The sequence below is a fragment of the Pinus tabuliformis genome, chromosome 8, assembly GCF_031772625.1.
Source record: "Pinus tabuliformis cultivar Carrire ecotype Pingquan chromosome 8, CPIR1, whole genome shotgun sequence".
NCBI classification, from domain to species: domain Eukaryota; kingdom Viridiplantae; phylum Streptophyta; class Pinopsida; order Pinales; family Pinaceae; genus Pinus; species Pinus tabuliformis.
Window position 1 is genome coordinate 1,559,912,336 of NC_142294.1, and position 17,079 is coordinate 1,559,929,414.

Sequence of the window (17,079 nt, forward strand, 5' to 3'; positions counted from 1 at the left end):
TAATTGTGTTGATGTGATGGATTCTTGTGCTTGTATTTGACACTGCAGTAGAATTTACTTTGATGTTTACAGAAGGGTTTTGTAAATAACTTATTATGGAAAATAAGTAGGAGAAATAAATCAATTACTGCAGTAGAATTTCTTGTTTGAAATTTTCAAAATCTCTTTTGTTTTGATAACAATTTGATGAAGTAAAAGAACATACACTAATAATAAGAGAAAGATTGTGCTAATAAGAAAAAAGTAAAAAGTACCTCACAAGTAGTTACCATCATGAGAAGAATTTGATTAACCTGATTGCCCTAAATTCTTCAACAAAATATTCCACCCTAGTTGACATCCTCTTATTACTTCTCTCTGTTTTGGACAAAGAATTCTAATGGAGGCAACGAGTGAAATTGATGTTTTGTTCTAAGGCAAGCAAACTTTTGTGGAGATTAATTGACTATTCTATCTAAGGAAAGCGAAGTCTGTGAAGTGGGTTTCTATTTTATCTGAAGGAGCGGGCCCTGTGGTATTGATCTTTGTATAGGGAAACGGGTTTATGTTGGTGTTTACTCTTTATGTACAAAGTGTTCATCTGAGACAGTGTATTCTCTTCTCTGTTGAATTCAGTTCTTGTTTAGCACAGGAGCATTGTCCAGAAACAAGGTAGTGAGGGTCCAATTGATGTTGTTCTAACACAAGTGGCGAAGGAACTCTGTCCAAACTAACAACAATCCTAAGGCAGAATACCAAGCAAGGTTTTCTTGAAGAAATCAAACCACCTGAGGGCCTCCGAAGTGTGGATCAGATCAAGCCCTAGTTTTCTTGAGGTAGAGCCTGTTTGAATACTCAGCGAGGAAGGAAAGGGCTGAAATTCGTACTTTAAGCAATGATCAAATTCAGATAGAATTCTTTTGTGGAAAGGCAGTTGCTATGCACTCTTGTGTACCCGATCTGAGGTTGAGTATAGAGATACCCTGAGGCAAGGAGACAAGTCTCGAGACTATTCAGTGGTAGATTGTGAGGGTTTTTTGCGCATAAATTAGTGGAACCTTGGTAAAAATGATTGAGGCGAGTCATATACCATGAGTCGTGATGCCCTGGAATTTGAAGCCAGAAATCCCACAAGACTGGTGATTCGAGACATGGTGAGAACTTTGGAAGCATTCATGGCCGAAACAGAGTGCGAGCATTGTAGTAGGAATAACGAAGATTCTAATTTGCAGCAGGCCCGAGATTTTTGACATGGTCAAAGGCAGTACATTTAACCTTGCACAGTGTTTAAAAAAAAACATATTTGTAGTATTATTGATTGGAGCTACATCTATTGCATTAGTACATGCAAAATGGATTCCTGTGGTACTATTGGATTGACATTAATTGTATTGGAATTGATGAACCATGTTATTGGGTTTATTTTATATTGAAGATCAGTATTTTTCACAGAAACCGCAACAACGTCTTGATATTCATTAGAATCAAAGATACTTACAAAATCATGGAACAACCGAAGTCACAGAATCCAACAAAATTACTGGACTCAAGACTATTTTGGAAGCCACTGAAAAGACATAGCGGTGACTAACAAGATATTCAAACATATACATTCCATAAAGGCTTCCAGCCTATTTTGAAGACAAAGCAACACAAAATAACATAAGAACAAAACTAAATAAACCCACTAGAAACCATTGTCCATATATTGAAGATCAGTATTATCCATTGAAGATTATATTATTTGTATTAAGTTGAATTGTGGCACAAAAAGAAAAATTTCGAAACCCTAGCTACTAAAGGAAAACCTAGGGAAAAAATTCCCTTAATTCATAACATCAACATACTTCCCAAATCTACATTTAGTGATATGTCATTGCCTTCGTTAGGAGATCTAGGTTTGGGATTGTTCTTGCTAAAGGGAAAAGATACCTTAGTCACATTCTTTGGTGGAGCAGAGCTACTACTTGCCTCAAGGTTTCCGAGCTCATTACCTTTCCTAGTATAATGTTATACTTTGAACCTATCTCTGGCTTCAACAACATTAATGTGCTCATCATCATTCTTAACATATTCTCCCTTCATGTTGTTGTTGAGAAATACAAGTTCTATTAGGTAAGGTAGTAAAGGGATTGGAGTTATTTATCATATTCATATGCTCTGGGCTATCCTGCTCTTCAACTTGGTTATGAGGGTATTTTTCTTTAGTGTGAAAATCACTGCAACATCGACACCAAGTAAGACCTTCTTGATTTATCATGTTAGTAGGGGCAAGAGTGTTAGGTATGGTCTGTTGAGGGGCACTCTTACCAATACTTGAGTTTTGATTCCTTCTAAGGGCACTATCAATGTTAAATTTAGGTTTGGAAGGATAATTAGAACAAGAACATCTTTCCTTGTCTAAGATGGTCAACCTATTCATCATAGCAAGTTGTCCTTGCATAAGCTCATTAGTGACTTTATCAAACTTTTGGGCAAAGGCTTGCAAGGTCGGGTCAACTTGTGTGGATGGCTTATCTTTGACCTCAACTTTGGCTCTAAGATAAGATAGAAAGTCAATCTTAGATGTGGTCAAATTACATTCAATGGTTATAGCATAAGCTTTGGCTTGCTCAATGGTTCTAGCTTCCTTGTCCTTTAAGGCATAAGAGACATGCCTAGGCAAAGCATCAATGAAGAGTGCAAGGATAGTTCAATCAATAGCCTTATAAAGTATGTACTTCCTTGAGTAATTTGTCAAACCTCTAAGTGAAATCCTAGACAATTTCATTTTCCAATTGCTTAGCGTGTTGGAACTTGGTTAGTAATTACATTTTGTCTTTAGTGGTTGCCCATTTTTTATTGAAAGCCTCATGAAATTGATCCCAGTCCTTGATTTCTCCTGAAGGTAAATCTAGGTACTAATCTTTTGCATTATCCCCCAGGGAAAGGGTAAACAATCTCATGACTACATCATCATCTTGGATGTCTCTCCCATCAACACGCTAGTAAAACTGATGGATTTGTTGCTCAGCAATGACTCTATCATTCCCAATGAACTTGGGCAACCACTCTTTATACTTGTCAAGCATCTCGTGAGGGTATCCTTGAATGGCACTCATATCAAGGGGTTTGTAGCCACTGGTGAGCCATGGCTTTGCCATTGCGGCTAAGGTATAAGGGCTACCAAAAAGGGAATTTGCTACAGGTGAGATAGGATTAAGAATGGCCTCAGCAATGGTTTTCTTCTTCGAAGGAATGGTTGTTCTAGACCTACTACTAGAAGCTTTTAAGAGTCACCAGATGAGAAATTTTAGTTTTGGCTTTGGGATGTTCTCATCAAAAGATATTGAATTATAGACTTCATATTACAAGGAAGTGGACTCAACTCCTCCCGAGCAATGGCACCAAAAAAAATGTTACCACAAAATCTAGCAACCCTAGTTAAAAGCCTCACTAGGTAACCTAGGTCATAGGGCAACAAGAGATCAGCCACCACCATCACCTCAGTGGTCTTTCTCTCGTTGTTTAGTGGTGGATGTTATCCCCACAAGGGAGGCTTCCCCAAAGAAATCACCAATGAGATATTCAACAAACAAGGGCTCAAGGGTGATATAAGGCCTAACAGTTGTGTCGCACAGGTTCGCGAACCCAGGGGTGGGGTTCTTGAACCCGTCCCGGGTTCCCCGCCCCCCACACGTTCCGAGTGTTGGAACAGGTACCTCTAAGATGAACCCCGAAGAACCTAGAGCGGCTTGTAAGAACCTGGTACTTTGAATACTTGAGACAGGTTCGTTCCATGCAATGGATGTGCCAAACCTCGATAATGGGTGCTTGGCGGTTTCATTAGAAACACGGGAGGCAATAAAAAATTATTTTTTTTATTAAATAAAAAACCACAACTTAAGTGAAAACCCTACCCGAATGTCATTTTCTTCATTGGTGGTTCGCTTTGCATTTTGTTCATTGTTCATTAGCGGCTCGCTTTGCATTTTGTTCATTGTTCATTGGTGCCTCGCTTTGCATTTTGCTCGCCATTGGAGGAATATGGTAAGCTCGAATTGCATAGCTCTAGACGACGGCCATTTTCGCACAGGTGACAAGTCCAGACGGCAGCACAACGAGAGACTCGACTAGTCTATAAACGGCGGCGAGTTTGTGACCACTAGTGTTTGGGTGCAACACTGCAGCAAGTATTTCTTTGAAGTTTTTGTCTCAAATATCTTAACCTCGTCCAAATTGGGGACCCCAAATATGCATCAAAATTAATAAATGCATATCATAAAATTCTCAAAACATCCAATTATTTTTCAGATTCCGGGCCTATCTAAAAACAGTGACATGGGTTTGGCCTTGGCCTTCACATCCCCATGTGACTAAAAGCTCTGCATAAGTTATCAAAAATTGGCTGACTGGAGGTAGAACTTAGTGTTCTTATTTTTAATTAAAAAAAATCGCTTTCTGAAAGGTCATTTTCCTTTGTTGAGCCCCAGAGAGCAAGTCAGTATTGCCATACTCTTAATTTTTAGAATTGATTAGTTCAAAAACTTGCCATTAAATATCTAATTCCACATCATCTAAGTGAAAAAGAACTAGAAGAAGGCAATCCTTACAAAGGACATCAAACCCAATTGGCACAAAGTGCTCAAGCAATTAAGGACAAGGAAATCATTGAAGTAGGAAAGAAAAAGAAAAACATAACAGGGTTAATGTGGCCTTAGCAATGTTCAAATGTCAAGAAAGTCAAATCAAGGCATAACTAGTTAGTGTCATTAGAAGATGTTTACACCATGATTGATAAGGATGATTCCATATTCATTCAGGTTATGAAAGAGAAGTCATTAAATTGGAGAAAGATCACTTGCAAGAACCTTGACACGAGATATATCATTCAACATAAGTAAAACAGTGCGAAACACGCATGTAAAAGAATATTGAATGAATACATTAACCTGGAGCAAACAGCTCAATGATAATACAAAGATATTTACAATAATAGAAACATCAGGTTTCTATGTAGAATATAGAACAAACAGTTTCATCTAAGAAACTGCTAAAAGAATAAAAATAGAAACAGCCAAAAAGACTGAGCATTACTAAATAGAGATATATTCTAATACCCTCCCTTAATGCTCAATCTATTTACAACACCAATAGACCCGCGAAATTTTACAAATTTATCAGGACCAAGAGGCTTGGTGAAAATATCGGCGGGCTGCTCTGTTGTGGGAACATAGTGCAACTGAACTGAGCCGTCTTCAACCAGCTGTCGAATGTAGTGGCAGTGAGTTTCCACATGCTTTGTTCGTTCATGAAAGACTGGATTCTTGGCAAGTTTGAGCACTCCCTGATTATCACAAAACAAAGAAGTAGGCCCTGTCTGAAAAACATGCATATCTGCAAGCATACGACGAAGCCAAACTGCCTCACAGGCTGCCTTAACGGCTCCCCGATACTCTGCTTCTGTTGAGGAGAGAGCCACTGCCTGTTGCTTCTTACTAGTCCAAGTAACAGCACCAGATCCTAGACTAAACACATACCCAGCTGTAGATTTACGGTCATCAACCGAACCGGCCCAGTCAGAGTCAGTGTAGCCACTGAGAATAGGATTGGAGCTGCGAGTATATAAGAGGCCATAATCAGAAGTACCACGCACATATCGTAGCACCCGCTTTGCTGCTATCCAATGATCAGCTTTAGGAGCTGACATAAAGCGAGAAATGTAGCTTACTGCAAAACTGATGTCAGGTCTGGTAGCAGTAAGATAGATGAGACTGCCCACTAATTGCCTGAATAAAGTTTCATCCACAAGAGGAGAGGATGACTGTGCTGAAAGTTTGAGCCCTGGTTCCATAGGAGTCGTGGCCGGTTTGCAATCCTGCATTCTGAACCTTTCCACAAGATTTTTGGCATACTTGGACTGAGAAAGAAAGATCTGATTTTCAGTCTGCCACACTTCAACCCCCAGACAGTAATGAAGAAGTCCCAAGTCTGTCATCTCAAAAGTTCTGCATAGATCTTGTTTGATCCCATGGATCAAATGTGCAGAGCTGCCAGTAATGATAAGATCATCCACATAGACAACTACAAACAAGATATCATCACCAATATGCTTGATATACAGGTTTGCATCAGATGGACTCCGCTGAAAACCCTGATCTGTCAGGTACTGATCAATTTTCATGTACCAAGCCCGAGGAGCTTGTTTCAATCCATAGATTGCTTTAACTAACCGACACACTTTCTGTTCTTGACCAGCAACCTTGAATCCTGGAGGCTGCGTCATGTAGACTTCTTCTTGGAGATCACCATTTAGGAAAGCACTTTTTACATCCATCTGATGAACTTTCCAATTGAACTGAGCTGCTAGGGCAAGAACAAGCCTTATGGTACTCATCTTGGCTGTAGGAGCAAAAGTCTCCTCATAGTCGATGCCTTCCTTCTGTGAAAATCCTCGAGCCACAAGCCGAGCTTTATACTTGTCTAAGGTTCCATCAGCTTTGTATTTTACTTTATACACCCATTTGCAGCCTATGGGGTTTTTGTCTGCAGGAAGATCAGAAAGTGTCCATGTGTGATTCTTCTGAAGACTCTGAAATTCTGCTTCCATAGCCTGTTCCCACTCAGATGTACCCTTAGCCTCTGAATATGTTTGAGGCTCAAAAATACTGTGAAGGTTAGCCATAAGAGCAAAATTGACTGTAGACTGTTGTCTGTTCTTATGCCTAGAAGTTCTACCTTCAAGGAGCTCATCATCCCGGAGATCACCTATGGTTTTAGCCCACCATTTAGGCCGAAGAGAAGAAGAACCAATATCAGGAGTAGAGGAACCAATATCAGAAGGAGGTGGAGAAGGCTCAAGAGCAATAGGGACGGCAAGAGGAGGGTTGGCTTCTGGAGGAAGCTCAGATAGAGTATTATCAAATACTGATGCTACATCATCCCTCCCATCAGGTGGACCGACTGGAAGAAGAACACTGTGAGGCTGATCCTCAGAACATTGCTGAAAGAATCCTCTGTCCTCATCAAAGACAACATCCCGACTGAAGCTAAGACGACCAATGGCTATATCTATCAGCCTATAGGCTTTGTGATGATCACTGTACCCTGTCATCATGAGTTTCTGGCTTTTGGAATCCAACTTAGAGCGCTTAGCAGCTGGAATCCAAACATATGCAACTGAGCCAAATACTTTGAGATGACTGATCTTAGGCTTACGGCCAGACCAAACCTCTTCAGGAGTCTTCCCTGTAACAGCCTGAGTGGGTGATCTGTTAAGAAGGTAAACAGCAGTAAATACTGCTTCAGCCCAGAATCTGTTTGGAACACTCCTGTGTTGTAACATGGAACGAGCCATTTCAACAACCGTGCGGTTGCGGCGCTCGACAACACTGTTCTGCTGAGGAGTGTAGGGTGTGGTTAACTGATGTTTGATGCCATGAATATCACAGAAATTGGCAAAAGCTGAAGAACAAAATTCCCCCCCATTGTCGGTCCTAAGAGTCATGATGTTACAGCCAGACTCTTTTTCAACTAAGGTTTTAAATTTCTGAAAGGTACTAAGTGCATCAGATTTATTTTTTAGAAAATACACCCACATCTTTCTACTGAAATCATCGACAATAAGAAAAAAATATTTGCAAGCAGTGATAGAAGCTGTATTCATAGGACCACAAATATCAGCGTGAAGTAACTGGAGTACCTTAGATGCACGCCAAGATTCTCCATTCTTGAATGAAGACCGATGTTGCTTTCCCGCTTGACAGGCGCCGCATACCCCCAACTGCTGAGTCTGAATATCAGGTAATCCTGACACAAGTCCCTCCCGAGAGAGCTGAGAGAGATACTGCATATTTAGATGCCCATATCGCTGATGCCAAAGAGTACTGATGGGAGAGACACGTGCTGCTAGAGCCACTTCTGGAGAGTCACCGGTGTCAAGTAGCCTATATAGACCATGGTCCTCTAGGCCAACAGCAACTGTTATACTAGTCTCCCTGTCAATAATAGAGCACTTGTGTGCACTGAACAAAACATCAAGCTGAGGAGAATTCCTCATAATCTGGCTGACAGACAGCAGATTAATTTCCATACCGGGAACATAGTATACATTCAGAAATATGAGTGTGCGCCCACCAGACTGAATTTGAACTGTACCTCTGCCAGCTACTGTGTACTTTTCACCTCCGCCAAATACCACGGAATCACTGAAAGGTGAGAAGTCAATAAACCAGTCACGCCTGTGAGAGAAATGGCGTGATGCACCAGAGTCAATATACCAAGCAGAAGACGGTACATGATCTGACGACCTTTTAGCCATAAAGGCATAAAAAACAGATTCTGTCTGCTCGGAATATTCCTGATTGCCTTCCAACATGAGATTGGTTAGCGAAGCCATCTGTACGTTTCCCAAGATATGGAAAAATACAAAAAATTCGGCACGGATTTCAAACGAGGATGCAGGCTGATCCAGACAGAAATTGACAGATGCTGATATAAGTATGAAAAGATTCCCAAAGAAGACTGATTTACTGTAAGAAACACAAACAAACACTAGATAGACAGAGAAGGGTTTATTTCTGTATCGAGATAGACGACTGTAAGCTTTTATCACAGTGAGCAAAGCCGGGGCTAAGACTCAGTGAAGGCTACCTGGCTTACAGAGGGCTCGACCTTAGAAAGGAATGAAAGAACTCAAGAGATTAGGATGCAAAGAAGCTAGCTGATCAAGAACACTCCCTGAGCGCAGTTTCGAAATGAACTACTGAATACAATGCTGCCTGCTTAAAAATCTTCTTTCAAGATGACTGTAGCAAATCTTAACAAATTCTGTTTTGAAAAACAATAGACTTGCATACAAAAAAAAATTTCTCAGATCTGTATCAGTGCACCAGATAAAAAAACTAGACCAAAGGATAACTGTGATGCTGGTTTGATCACTTGTACTGATGATAAACTGCGATGCTGTTCTGATCCCACTTAAAAAAAAATAACTGTGATGCTATTTCTGGTCCCACCGTTTCAAATATAATCACAATATTTTTTAATCCAAATTCTAATCAAACCCGTCACTATAAACTGGAAAATACGTGGATCTGAAAATACCTTTATGTGTTTGCCGTCACTGTAGCCGTGAATCTGGAAAACCCGTGAACCACAAATACAGCAAATACAAATATTGAAAAATGGACCCACATGTGCTGTCTCAGCGTCACGGTTCTGCTGATTGGTAACACACTGGCGGCACACACCACGGATATATACGTCTCAGGGATCAAATTGGCCCACAAAACAAATACGAAGATCTTAAACAATGGCCCACGTGAGCTATCCAAGCTTCACGTTACGTCACGTCTCAGCTCCAGGTCACGTCTCAGCTACAGGTGAATACGCTTTGATAACACGCTGTTACGTCACGTCTCAGCTCCAGGTCACGTCTCAGCTACAGGTGAATACGCTTTGATAACACGCGAATGACTGAGATATATCGGCGTTTGCAATATACACGGGTTTGAAAAAAAATCAGAAGTATAACGCGTGAAATAATGAACCACGGATTTTAGATATAGATCCACGGGTTTTACATATATATCCACGGGTTTGATACCATAAAATCTGGAGGATCTCTGCAGTATATCGATTTGTTGAAATCGTGAGCAAATATACGCGAGAGAAAAAAAAAATTAACTGTATCAATGTTCTTCAACAGGATTCTGTCGTTCTTCAATGTATCACCGTCACATAAAAAAAACTTCACTAGAATCTGAACTTAAAAAAAATGCCGTTGCGTGGTTCTGTAGAATACGAGAGCGAGAATCCTCAACCAAATGTTGACGCGGATACCCAAAACCGCTGGAAAGTGCCGTGGTTCTGTCGAACACGTGAGCGAAAATATTCAAACAAAAAACGTATTAACTTTGATTTCTGCTACCGCTTCCAGCTTTATGCACCAGATATCGTGACAGAAGAAGACTGCTGCCCCCGGATTCACAATAGCTTTCAGATCTCAGACCATGAACAAGCGTTCTTTGTAAATGGAGACGCTAACCCTTGGAGAGAAAAAAAAATTCGAATGTGGCCACGATAACAAAAAAATCCAGATCCCTAAAGAGCAATTTCGAAATGAAACAAAATTTTTCAAACAGTGAAAAATTATTTCGAAAGACACCTGTGCTCTGATACCATAAAACAGTGCGAAACACGCATGTAAAAGAATATTGAATGAATACATTAACCTGGAGCAAACAGCTCAATGATAATACAAAGATATTTACAATAATAGAAACATCAGGTTTCTAGTAGAAACATCAGGTTTCTATGTAGAATATAGAACAAACAGTTTCATCTAAGAAACTGCTAAAAGAATAAAAATAGAAACAGCCAAAAAGACTGAGCATTACTAAATAGAGATATATTCTAATAATAAGTTTCTTCAACTAAATGAATATAAGTTATAACTCATCCTCAAACTCACAAGAAAAGAAAGACTAGTGCATAGTTGAAGAAAAGCAAGAAAAGTATCCCAATTCCTTAAAGTGATTTCAGGGAACTCTTAGGCACTCACAGCTTTATGCTATGGAAAAAAAAAGGAATAAGGTGGTACAAAATTGGTGACCAGTCACATGCCATAACAACAGATATGTATTATTTTCCCTAGAAACCCAAATAGAAAATTGAAAAATAGTAGTTTTGGTGTTGGGCAGCAGGGGGTTATTTTGCTTAGGAAATGGTTACAATGATGAGTTGCATTCTCAATTGGAGGAGTTGGTCCTCTGTCTTTCTAATTTTACGACCATGCTCACCATATAAAGAATGTTCAATGTACTTAATTTCTGCTTGAAATAATTTAATAAATTATAAAAGTATGTTTATTTTCTTTCTTTCTTTGATTTTCACTTTCAGTCTTTAGATTTTTAATTTTCTAATGTCTTTGCTAATGCTTTCATATATTGCCATTTGGTTGATTTCCAAAATCAAGAATGTCTTCATCAAATCCACAATATCCACTCTGGAAATATGTGGATAGGCAAAACCTCCAAAGGGTGTTGGGGGGATAGCAACAATAAAATGCAATTTATGTCAACTTAAATAGAAAGGGAACTATACCAGAGTTAAAACTCATTTTATGAAGATTCCTTCTGTTGATGCTTACACTGGAAACCCAGATGATCCCACTAGACTCCCTAGTGCACAAAGAGAGCAACAAAGCGTTGATGGTAAGGCAGGCAAAGCAATATCTAAGCCATGTCGTAATGTTGATGAAAATGATGACTCAAATGAGGAAGAATTACCATCTGATGAAGAAGTTGAAGTTCAAATTGGTGATGAGCATGTGTCGTACAGAGCATCAACAAGCACTATCAGCCATGCATGCAAAAAGCCTAAAATTGGTGGCCTTTATGACATGTTTGTTGAAAGGTAGGGAGGGTGTTGATCTTGCAATAGCAAAATTTTCTTGCATGTGGCATTCCCTTCAATGTTCATCCTATTTTGAGCAAATGGTTCATGCTATTAATGATGAACCTCCACGGTATAAAGCACATGGTTATGAGAAGCTTTGAACTTGTTGATGGACAAGGAGAAACCCCGGCTTGAGAAGACAATGGCACCCTTGAAGGCATCTTGGAGTGTAGATGGATGCTCAATTGTCATGGACTGATTATAAGAATCGCCCATTGATAAACATCACTGTCTCTTCCCTATCTGATCCTTATTTTCTTAGGGTCATTGATTGTTCTGGTCAAGAAAAGACCACTATGTTCTTGAAAGACCATTATGTGATGTCATTGCAGAGGTGTAGCCATCCAATGTTGTTCAAGTCATTATCGATGTAGTTCCAGTGTGCAAAGCAGTAAGGGCAATGGTTCAAAAGGAGTACAAGTTAGTGACAAGTTTCAACTTTCAAGTTTGATTTATTTTATACTTAAATTACAATAATTACATTTTTAATTTTGATTACAAATTTGATTTGTTTCTAATTTAAATTTTTTTGTACAATAAACATTTTGATTGATTAATATTTTAATTGTCCTTGAAGTACCCAGGCATATTTTTTGGACACCATGTGCAGTGCATTATTTGAATAATGCATTGAAGGATATTGGGAAAATTGAATGGATTCGAGCATTAATTGAAAATGGCCGCAAATTTCAAATGTCTATATGCAACCATCATCAATCACAAGCTATTTACAGCAAGCATGCCAAAATGGAGCTTCTTAAACCAACAAATACCAGATTTGCAACTCACTACATTTTACTTAGGCAGCTTCTGGAGATGAAGGAGGCTTTATCTGCCACAATTGTCAGTGACATGTGGAATCCGTGGAGGTTTTCTACCTCAGATGCAGCTTTGAAGGTGAAGAGGTTAATTTTGGATGATCATTTTTGGGTTGATGCCAAATTTGTTGTGGAATTTATAGAACCAATTTGTGATATGATCCACTATGCAGACACAAATGGCCCATGTTTAGGTGAGATTTATGAGAACCTATACTCCATGTGTAAGAGGATCCAAACCATCACAGATAGGAAGGATCTTACTTTATAACCACAACTAAAAGAGCTTATACATGGGCGGTGGAATAAACTGAACACCCCTCTTCATATGGCAGCTTATGCAGTTAATCCAAAATAGTATGATCCCACAATAGGAAGGAGGCCTTCTTCCCAAGATAAAGAGGTATTCAAAAGGTTATTGACCATTGTCAAGAGAATTTATTATTGTACAAAAGAAGCTTCTAACATACAATCTCAATTTGCCCAATTTTCACGTGGGCAAGGTGTCTTTGGTTCACATGCAGCTTTGGCCGTTAGACGCAAGAAGAAGAATCCAATTGATTGATGGTGTCGTCATGGTGTTGATGCTCTTGAGTTACAACAATTTGTCATACGCTTACTTGGACATGTAGCTAGTTTGGAGTTCCTCATCTTATTTCTCAATTTCTGTATTAAACTTTCATTTAGTTTTTATTTTTAAATTTTTTATTAATTTAGCCCCAAGGGTTAGCTCAACTGGTCAAATCAGTGCCTCGCTAATCGAGAGGTCACAAGGTCAATTCTCCCCGAAGCCCTTGGGGTTAGGCCTAGTTATTGGCCGCGGGGCTCGATTCCCTTTGGGGTTGATCAGCCCAGATATTTCCGTGGACGTAGTGGCCACCCAATGACCAGGGTGTCCGTGAACCACACCAACAAACAAACAAAAATTAATTTAATGGGTTTCCCCTAACATTTCAAGTAGCTAGTTCCTCATCTTGCAAGAGGAATTGGAGTACGTATGCCTTTATCCATTTAGTAAAGAGAAATAGGTTGGGCTCAAAAAAGGCAGAGAACTTAGTGTACATTCATAGCACACTTTGTCTCATATTTCGAAAAGACCCTTGGTGCAAGGAGGGTCAGGGTCCTTTCAAGAGATGGGACCAATACACAGAGGATGCTATGTGTGTGCACGAGGAGATACAACCAGATGGTCTTATTGAGCTACCTCCAGTTGTTGTGGATGAGCAGGAATCTCAAGATGAGAGTGATTCCTACCTAGAGAACATGTTGACTGAAGAACTAAGTGATATTGATGACATGGCTTGAGGAAGCCATTGTTCACTTTTTTGAAATTTCCTAGTTCTTGTTTGGAGATGCCTTAAGGCAAATTTTGAACATAATATGACAATGGACATATATCATGACTCTTATTAATATGTAAACTCCAATTTTCACTTGATATCAAACTAGAAATATGAAATCAAATTTGAAATTTCATTGTTTCAATGTGAATATTCAACGATGTGCATGTTTAAATATTTAAAGTTTAAATCATAAATATTTTATTTTTCTTGTTTAAAGTTGGGAAATATACAGATTCATATATATTTAATTTATAAAATATAATATATATGACTTATAATATACCCCTGAACCAACGTCCCCATCCCCATCCCCATCCCCAAACCCACATTCCCTGGCAACATAGCCTAACAGTTATGGAAAAAAGTATAGGCAAAGCCTTGATGGCCATGATAGAAGATACAAGCAATCAACTAGGTTTTTATTGATAGGTAGATGTACAGCATGCAAAGCATATAGCAACCAAGAAATAGCCTCTTAAGGGATAGATTCAATAAAGTATCAAAGGCTATCAAGAGGTAAGCCAGAAAAAAGGAAACTTTTGGAGTTTTTAATGGTTTAAGATGCATAAAACAGCAAACTAAGCCTAGACGCCAATCCTAATTTGGGGATAAAGATGCAATAAATGCTAGATTTTTCCTTTTCAATCTATGTAATGTGATTTTTATCAATAGAAAGATGACATATAGATGCAAATTTACCATAACATGCAAAGTTAAACCAAACTATAACCTTTTTTTCAGAGTGAAAATCTACATATGGCCGCAGCCCTCATGATCACATTATGGCCGAAGCCAGTCAGAATACGGCCGAAGCCGGAATACAATACGGCCAAAGCCGGCAGATACGGCAGAGCCATCACAATTCGTCGAAAGGGGCCTCCGCAGGGTTCGAACTCGGCTGGGGGGAGCGAAAGCCATCCGCCCCAGCCGTCTAATCATGCACGCTGGGTGCAAACCAAACTATAACCTTAGCTACCAAGAATTAAGAAAAAGGCTTTTTCATCATTTGCTTCACAAAATCTGGGAAATCAATAAGCACAAGTTCTCCTGTGCACCAATTTTATTCTTAGAATGGAAAGACTAGTGTATGTTCTGTTTGATTTTCAACAATTGCAGATTTATCTTCATTTTTTTGCAGTGTTTCCAGATTATGATCTCACAGGTTTACTTTGATATAAATTCAATCTTCAAAGAAGCTATTTCCAAACATACATATTTCACAATTTAATTACCTTATTGCACAAATTCTAGTATAACCTTCTTTAAGTTCACATATTCTAAACCTTCAGTTAATTTTTGAATTACTGTATAACAGCTGGCCATATCATAAAACCATTTTTCCCTACTCTAACCTCTGATTATGCGCATTTATCAGAAAACACTTTAAATAACTTCTGAATAAATTTTAATATTTCACTTCTGTTTAAGGAAACAATGATAATAGAACAACAGAACGATTGGTTGAGAAGCTAAAATTTTGTCTTCTAAGACTAGAAAAACCTTAATTGATATAAGTTAGCCAAAGTAAAGACTTATACTCACAACAGTTGATCAATGGCTCTGCAATCTCGTAACTTTTCTCTTCCAATTGATGTTGTTGCCAGATCCATAACAGCATTACAAGCACCTCTTGCTATATCCTTGTTTTTATTTGACAGCATGGCCACAAGAGCAGAGACAATTTTTTTATCGTTAGCAACCTTCGTATTCATTTCATATGACCAGAGAGCTGCTGCTCCAACAATTTCCGCACTCTGTAGCAGTATCTGTGGCAAGCTAAAGCCATTAACAATTAAATTTTGCATAGGACCCATGTTATGTGTGCAAATGGGGTAAGCTGTGTAAAATGGCATGAAACTATATGCAGATCTGGTGTTAAGACGGATCTATGGTAGTTTCCAACATTTAGTGAAAAACGTAATAATCATGAATTTTCAGACACCAATAAAATCCATGTTGAAAAGCTCAATACTATTGCAAACCTAAAAACACTCTAACCCGAATATATAGTCACCAGACACTAGCAGCATAATCAAAAAAATATCCCCTGCTTTCTAACCTTTCTCCAGCATAATACTACTAGCACTTAACATTAAGTATCATCTAACAAGTTGCATATATTGGAGACAGCAATGTAGGCTTTTGAGATGTTTACAATGAATACCATCGTCCAACTAAACCAATTTTAAATACTAAGAAATTTACAGCACAAATTCATGCAAATTATAGTAGTTCTCATTCATGCATTACATTACCGTTGCTCCAACAAGAGAATAAGAGATTTACAGGGCTCTAAATTCATGTGGTGAGGGCATACCTGGAGGCAAGAAGCGTAGGCAATGCAGCAAGCAACCCTTCAGACAAGAGCTCTTCGACCGTGGATGAATCCCTGGACGAACTGTGCAGATAAGTGAGGATGGAATCCTGCAATCCAACAATAACAGACAATCCCAAATCTGTGTTTATCCGCGAAGAAGCCGCCAACATCTGTGCCACCACATGTGAAGCAGAGCAACCGCCAAAAGCTCCCTTTTTCCATGGCCTGCAATATATTTCTGAACCTTGATTGGTTCTCTTCTTGTTTTTCCTGTCACCTGACATTGCCAGTGCTACACCCGACTTGAGGAAACAGCTTCAGCTATGCTCAGTGCTCCCCTCCACCTTTAACAGTTATTTTCATGGGTTAAAAGATGTTATTTATAATATGAGACAGCACCGAAATTCCTGGGACTTGAAGTTTTTGGTGTTCTCCAGTTAATCCCATACAGATGCACTTGCAATGAGAATCGAAGCTGGAGTATTTGCAGTAAACTCCCACGGGTGTGAGTTCGGGCTAACCAATTTTTGAACAATGATGCTTAATAAGAGGAATTTAGAACGAAGCCCGCAGCCTATAGCTAAAACAATTTATATGAACCCTCCCACTTGTAGTCTTGTATTTAGCGTTGCATTTTAAAATGCTTGGGCTTTGCAGTTGGTTGGCGTGCAGGGTTTCTCGCGGCTATGGTTTCGGTTAGCCACGGGTTTAGCAAATTAGTCTTGTATTCAACGCTGCATTTTAAATGCTTGGGCTGTGCAGTTGGTTCGGAGGGTTTCTCGCGGCTATGGTTTCAGTTAGCCACGGGTTTAGCAAATTCAAGAAGTCCAAAGTGTCGGGATTGGATGACGAATAAGCGTTGAATTCTAAATAAATAGTATGAGCAATGGCTTCTAAAGGTGTAATTACTGCAAAAATGTTGCAGGAAAAAAAGAAAGAGAACCACTTGAAAAAGAAAGATAATAACTTAAACGTAGACGATGAAATGTGTTCAGTCCTGTCACAGTGTCAATATTAATTAAAATTAAAAGTAAATTTGATTAACACTTTTAAAAATAATTATATTTAAAAATAAAATAATTATAATATTTTTTTAAATATAAATATTTATTTTAATTGAAAGTGAGTTATTTAATTGATGTGATAAATTTCTCATCATTTAAATGTTAATATTGTTAATAAT

General features: G+C 38.8%; 1 protein-coding gene across 2 annotated transcripts in view; it reads right to left on the bottom strand.

Annotated features, from left to right (window-relative positions):
* The window catches only part of LOC149241919 (uncharacterized), a 242,274-nt gene extending 225,452 nt beyond the window's left edge, over nucleotides 1-16,822 (bottom strand). The window contains exons 1-2 of one of the 2 annotated variants that reach the window (XM_089374079.1): nucleotides 15,897-16,822; nucleotides 15,122-15,355 (exon numbers count right to left, since the gene is read on the bottom strand). In XM_089374079.1, coding sequence (XP_089230205.1) covers nucleotides 15,122-15,355; nucleotides 15,897-16,180 — 518 coding nt within the window. In that variant the 5' untranslated portion in view covers nucleotides 16,181-16,822. The remainder of the gene's footprint in view (nucleotides 1-15,121; nucleotides 15,356-15,896) is intronic. The other variant, XM_089374080.1, reaches the window with a different exon arrangement.
* Between the last annotated feature and the right edge of the window lie 257 nt (nucleotides 16,823-17,079).